At 50.9% G+C, this 7033-nt stretch overlaps 1 protein-coding gene across 1 annotated transcript in view; it reads right to left on the bottom strand.

Annotated features, from left to right (window-relative positions):
• Positions 1–5552: 5552 nt before the first annotated feature.
• Positions 5553–7033, bottom strand: part of GPN2 (GPN-loop GTPase 2) — a 6776-nt gene continuing 5295 nt past the window's right edge. The window contains exon 5 of the mRNA XM_044435281.1: positions 5553–6247. Coding sequence (XP_044291216.1) covers positions 6164–6247 — 84 coding nt within the window. The 3' untranslated portion in view covers positions 5553–6163. The remainder of the gene's footprint in view (positions 6248–7033) is intronic.

Below are 7033 nucleotides of genomic sequence, written 5' to 3'. Positions count from 1 at the left end.
TGTTAGGAGCCAAAAACGCTACAATCGCCAGGGGCACCCAGAGTCTCAAAGCCGGTCGAACGGCTTTCCCCAGAGGCCCTGCGGGGGGCTCAGGCTCGCTGAAAAAGTGGTTACGAAGCAGTTTACGCCAGGCGGAGCAGCAGCGCATCGTCTTGCCTTTCAGGCCACCACCAAACAGATGCCGCTTTGCCAACGCAGCGATTTGCAAGGAGAGAACACTTGGGCGTATCAGGTGGAGGAGGATGAACGCTGGGGAACGGCTGCTAAGAGCAGGGGCAACTGGCCCGTCGAGCTGAGCCTAGCACGAGAACGTTCCCATCAGAGGCCGATGCTGCTCTGCGGAGTTGCCGAGACGAGGTTGTGGCTGCACGCCTTTCCGGAGAACCCAGCCCCGCACCTCCCCAGTCTGCAAGGATGCCCAGGCTGCGCTTCTTATCCACAATGAAGACGCCACATGGCAGTGTCAGGGCAGGTGGTCCTCACTGGGCCAGCCCTAATTCTGGAGCCCCTTACGGTGGCAAGAGCTGCGACATTTCCTTGCAGATGCTTCGGTGTTGAGCATTCTTTTTTCCTTCACATTCTGTGGAGCACTCCATAAATCCCTTTTATTATCTACGCTTCTTCTGTGTGATGCCATTAACGGAATAAAGTGCATTGAAGCACACGGTGGTGGTATAGCGTTAGTTGCCAGCAGGTGGCGGTATTGCTGTGGTGCCTGTATCATAAAGGCCATGCTTGTTTGAAGTCATGGCAGCCTCTTTGCCAGCTGGGAGGAAACTCTTGAAGGGCAGACCCAGGGAAAAGGGGGGACCTGGTGCCAACGTATGCTCTGGGTCATATAAGCTAATTGCAGTCCCATTAATCAAATATTTCATATCTTGCGGTGCATTCAAAGAGGCGGCTCTTAAAATACACTACTACTACTTCCTTCTTACTGATTTCTTTTTGGGTGGGGAAGCGGGAAGGTTGATGAAAGGAAAAAGACAGAGGAGCAAAGTCACATGAAGGCTACAAGTGCACATTCCCCTACTAAAATTCAGTGAATGAAGCAGGACTAAGTTGACCACTTGAACTGCCAAAAAAAGTAAAAGCAGGAAAGGAAATGCATCACCAAATGAGAGAACAAGATATGGGACAAATTTGCATGAAATGTGGATGTGTTCTTATCAGAGCACATTTGAAAAAACTTATTAGAATTAAAATAGAAATATGGGCCATCTCACCATCCTGAGGAAGGCTGTGACCAGCTGGCTTGCAGGTTCAGTTTGCTCTTCAAGTGCTAAGGGCTGCTGGGAAACATTTCATTAGCTTTAAGCTAGAACTGGGCAGGACACCCTTTCACATAGAGGACCGTCCTTCAAACGGAGGACTCTTCTCTGTAAAAGAGGCGGTGCAAAGCATGTGCTTTTTCTGCATTTCAGAACCCTGTAAGCACAACCAGTTCCCTTAAGGTGACTCTGCAAACTGCTGCCTTAAGGAATAGGTAGCCTAGCACTGCACCCATTTTTTAGCCCAAAAAACTGAGGCCTGACCCACACATTGCTTAGCTAGCTACTTGCCTGCACACCACCACACCAGCTGCTCTTGAGCCCAGCAGACAACTTGTGGAGCTCAGCAGAACAAGAAGAGAAGGCGGCTGGGTGCCTCCAGCTGGCTGGGGCCCAGCCCTGCCCCACCTCGCCGGCAAAAGCGCTGTGAAGTTGCTAAGGCTGGTGGAGGTGGAGGTGTGAGACGTCTTCCCACTGGCCCAGCTGCCAGCAGCCGGAGATGAAAGGCACTCCGCAGTGAGGAAATCCAATCAGTCCATCTGAAGCAAGCGCTCCACCTCTGGAAGAATGCATAGACCTCATACATGGAAGCAGCGTCTGCCGTGGCATCTGATGTCAACGCCTTTGGGAACCTTGACGGGGAAGAATGGCGGGGGGGGGGCTGACAGACTCCAGGTGCTGGAAAGCCCTGGCAGGGCAGGCAGAACCGCCCGGCCCGCCTCACAATCGCATGAAGCATCGCCATACCGATGTTGCCTCCTCCCACCGCCTGGAATAGTTTTGAGACTGTTCTACGTGATTCCAGAAACTACAAGTAGGAAGAGGGGAAATCTGCTTGTTTCATTTTCTTCTGCTTTAATTTGTTTAAAAATTTCAAGTTTTTAAACTTCCGGATAGGGAGAACCTTGCAGTTTGGTAAATCTCGCTCAAAATGAAAACAGCATTCTCGTTAATCTCAAAGCAGAAAGTGCATGAGAGGTTAGATGGCTTTGCCACATGTTGTGTATTCTCAGTTCAGATGCCCAAACATTTTTTTTTCTTTCTCTCACTTGCACATAAAGATCAAGAGCTGGGGATGGTGGAACAGGGGGAGAAGAGAAAGCCCAGACTTATATTTCTTGTATTTCTTTCAAGCAGATGCAGCCCCAAACACAGGAGCTGCCTCTTGCAGCTGAGGATTGGATGGGGGGGTGTCAGGGCTCAGCCCTTCCCTGCTGACATGGAAAATCAAACCCTTCAGGCCTTTCCACTGTCTGAAAGCAGAGCTCTCCTCTTGAAATTACTGTTGTGAGGCTGGCTCCAAGTTTGAGGGAGAAATGCTCCAGTGGTGCCCCCCCGCCCCCACCCTCTCAAATCCTCGTAATGTCCCCACGATGCCTTGACATAGCATTGGGATGGGCCACTATGGGAAATTCAAAGGTTGACTAGAAGCCACTCAAAGGCTGCAAAGCAGGAGCAGGATGTGTGTTGGCGCTGGGCCCTGCTGGGCCACTAGGGCCCTTTGGCTCCCGCACGATAACACCAAGCTTGCATGTAGACATGCCAAGAGGAAAGGGTGCTTTCCTGTGCCCTTGAAGCGCTGGTTGCTGAGGGAAGTTTGGATATGGTGATGTCTTGGGGCCATAGCAGCACGTTCTTTGGGCACTAAGAGGAATCAATTAGGAAAAAGTTACTTCCAGCCAGTCCTTCTACTCTTTGCTTGAAGCATGAGGACTAGTAACTTTGCTGCTTTATTTTTCTTCACATGAGCACTTGTGGCATCTAGCTGAGAAAGACCTTGACCAGATTTTGGAAGAAACAGCATCTGACTTCTGAGCAGTATAATAAACTTGTATTTACTTTCAATTCCTTTGTCTATTAAGGCTTTCCCTCAAACTCCTGAAATGAAAACCTCAGCTTAGTTCTGTGAAAGTTCTACCAAGAGATCCCCAAGCATTCTTTCTTCTCTCAGGACACAAAGCTTTCCTGGGGACAAACTAAGCAGAGTTAACCACTCAGCCCTAACCAGATTGATTCAGAAGTAAGGGCTGTTACCTTCATTGGACTTATTCCCACGCAAGTGTCTGTGCCGTTGCAGCCTGGGTCTGCAGTCCAGCTCCAGCTCCCAACAGTCACTTCCCCCATCCCCTAGCAGAGCATCAAGCGCAGCTACTCAGCTGTGGAGAAACGTTATTTCGGGGGCGTTGCTGCTCTGTGCAGGTGGGGTAGTGCCAATCTGCACTGGGCCCCATGTGCTTACGAGTAAGAGGAGGAGAGTGGGGAGAGTAAAGTGTGTGAAAAGTAGACACTTGCACACACAGACACCCAAGACAGGAACAAAAGTGAGGTCAGTCCCTCCTTCGCACTAATCATCCCCAAGTTACTTGCCTTGGTGTCTTTTTCCTGTGCAGTGGAGGTCTTTAAAAGAACAGAAATGTGAGGCTGGTCACCCACCTGGTCTTGAAGCTTTGCCTTGGTTTCCCCTTCTTCTACAGTGGTCACGGTGACCCTTGTGTTGTCCTCTGTCCCCCCAGTCCCAGGGCACCGGCCACCCCACCATACGCCAAGGAAGGAATGGCACCCTCCCTGGCCAGGACGCCACCACGGCTCCCTCGGGCACCAGGCGCTGTGCTCTTGAGCTTGGCCATCTCCCCGACCCACTCAACCCATCCCTCGGTTTGCAATGTCCTGAAAGAACCGTAGCAAACTCCCAACACCCACCTTGACGGCAGCTGCCCTGCCGGCCCCAGTGCTGATGAGACAGCTTGCTCTGCTCACCCAAACACCTGCATCCAGTCTTACCTGGAACAAAGAGGCAGCCAAAATTCCCAGAAACTTTCCCTGAGGGGGAAGCTATTGGGTAGAGCTCCCCACGCCCTGTAGCTGTGCCAAGAAGTCAGCAGACATTCGGCAAGTGCTCACAGCAAGCTCTGAAAGGCCCCTAAAATTTAACATATGTTGAATTCAGAGTCCACAGTACCACCCAATGGCTGTGAGGCCAGAAACTGACATGTTTCGGCGACAAACGCAATTATAGACGCAAAAGAAAACCCAGCAGTGCCCAGTGTTTTAGGGGAAACCCAGCAAAGCATCTGGGTAGACTCACACTGAGGGGCTGACCTTCCACGCAAGGGAAAAATAAGGTCAGGCTGCCAAGTGACTCATACCTTAATTCACTCCCTTTGCCAACTGGAGAAATTTAAGGCAGCCTTCCAGAATCAGACCACCTCCAAGTGCGCAGGATTACAGTTCCTGCCACCCACAGCTGGTGAGGGCACACAGGGCAGGGTGAGGGGGGCTGCAGTCCTGCACATCTGGCGAGTGCCAGGTTGGCGAGGGCCACCTCTGGCCACACACAGTCAGTCCCGCCCGCTCGCTGGTGCGCGTGGATTACTGCTCATGCGAGCTCATGACACAGAGCTTGACAACAGGCCGAAGGCCATCTTCGTCTGCAGCCCAGTTCTGTGCTGGAGGACACACCCTGCAAAGGCTCAGCCCCTGGGCCGACGGCACCCCCTTGTGGCACCAGCAGCAACACACACAACACATTGTGGATGCCTCAGCTGAGTGTGGTGGCAACACCCGGAAAATCTGCTGCTCCTTCCCACCTGCTCTCCCCTTTCCAGAGTCATCTGGAGCGCCTGCAGCCCAAAATATGCCCCATGCCCCACCTGGCAATGTCAGCTGGCAGAAAAGTCAACAGGCAGCTGGTTCACACCATAAAGGCTCACTATTTCCTATTCTACTATTGCATTTATCGAGCTCTTCATATTCCACAGGCCAAGCCTCATGCGATAATATCCACAGAATACCCTTGCTTTCTTCCCAACTGAGCACACAACTTTTGCTGAGGTGAGTCTCTCTCACCCCAAATATTACAATTTGGTAAGGTGCCGCTTTTCTCTTGCCGCTTGAGTGTGATCTGCCCGAGCAACCCTGTCCATGGCTGCTTCAAATTCCAGTTCCGCCTGGAATCTGCTCACAACTGTTTCTAAGCATTCCATGGTGTGCACCTCCGTGCCCAAATAGGGTAATACTTCATGGTGGCAATATGCTACCTCCACAATCAGGCAACAGGGGAAACAGCCGTGGTCCTCATTGCTTGCTTGCAAGCTTCCCTGTGGGGCACTTGATTGACTACTTGGGAACAGGATGCTGCGCCAGGCCAGCAGGGTTCTTCCCCTCAGCATCTCTCCCCAAAAGCCGTGCTTGGGGAGGAGGCGCAGAACCACCCTAGCTGCCCAAATACCAAAGGACTGCCCATTCGGACACTGCACTACCCAACAAATACTCACAGGACTGGAGAAGAGTGTAGAGAGTTTTTATTCCCTCGCTCTCACAATAGAGCACAACTCCACAACTAATTACATCTAAGCAATAGGTAGCAGGATAAAAGAGCCTTCTGCAACCTGGCCTGCTTAGACGTGGCTGGGGACAGTGTGGGCTGTAGTCCAAGACATCTGGTGGGCACCCGGTTGTGGAAGATGGGGAGAGAAACTTGGGTGCTTCTCCATGACACAAAAGGCAATGGCGTCTCCCTGGCAGCTGGAGATGCCCGTCATGGCAAGAGCCATCCCCTTCCCCTTAGATTAGATTAGATCTAATCTTGATTAGATCTTGACTTTGTGGCCAACTTCTGGACCTCACAAATGACATCACACCACCCAACGCTTCTTGGTGACACACAAACCACACAGAGGACCACCATTTTCCTCTTCTCAGCTGTGGAAATTCCTGATCACACCAGAAAGGTGGCGTTTGTCTGGAAGGAACCTAAGAACACAAGCTACACTGTGGCATCCTCTGTTTGGCAGAAGGCTCTTCTTTGGGCCCGGTGACCGAGGGGCACCTTCATGCCATGGATGGGAAGGCATCGTGGGCCAAGCAAGATCTCTCCCCAGTCTCCAGCAGGCAGATTACATGTCCATGGCTTCCTGCTCCACCGTCTTCTCTTGCGGCGGCACATATTTCTCCTGGACTGCCAGAGTGCTGTTCACAGTGCGTTAAGGGAAACGAAGGCGCAAACGGGGTGGTGCTGCACGTGTGAAAGGGAGACAGGCTGATCCATCATCCTTTATTTCTATTGGCCTGCTAGCAAACTGCACAATTAATACGAGGATATTTCAACCAAAAGACAACATCAGAAATGGCAAAAGATACAAACACAGGATTTGAGCTACCTGGAAGAAATGCGGGAGCATTAATTTGTCTAGATCAGAGGTGTTACTTGGCAGGCTCAGGCTAGGAGTAGCCCGCAAAACAATTCTATCCAGCCCCTTGGTGGTCCTCAGACTTTAATCAAAGAGTGGTACAATTGTGCTGAAACCTTCAAACAGAGAAATTGCTTTCAAAGCGGCAAGGGAGAGAGATTCCATAGTCCAGTGTTACGTCAGTGTTGACGTTTTTGATCAGGTTAGTGCACTAAAGCTGGAAACTAACTTGAAAAGCCCGAGTTAGGTTTCTTATAAATCTCTGATGAAGCGCACCCCTAACTCTAAAATAGGGCAAAAGTTCCATTGAAAGGAGAGGAATTTGAAAAAACCTTCCTTGAGTAGCTTTTTCTGCGCAGCTCATCATTTCTGCCCATTCTAAGTACATTCCAACCATCGATACCATGCCAGGACACCTCCTTTTCCTAACCCTAACCCTACCCTAGCGCATACCCCTAACCCTAATACAGGGCTAAAGTTCCATTGAAAAGAGAGCGATTTTGTAAAACCCTTCCTTGAGTAGCTTTTTCTGCGCAGCTCATCATTTCTGCCCATTCTAAACACATTCCAACCATC

This window comes from Varanus komodoensis, unplaced genomic scaffold, assembly GCF_004798865.1.
Source record: "Varanus komodoensis strain SLA01 unplaced genomic scaffold, ASM479886v1 scaffold29_1, whole genome shotgun sequence".
Classification (NCBI taxonomy): domain Eukaryota; kingdom Metazoa; phylum Chordata; class Lepidosauria; order Squamata; family Varanidae; genus Varanus; species Varanus komodoensis.
Note: the sequence above shows the minus strand (reverse complement) of the source record. Positions and strands in the feature narration are given on the sequence as shown.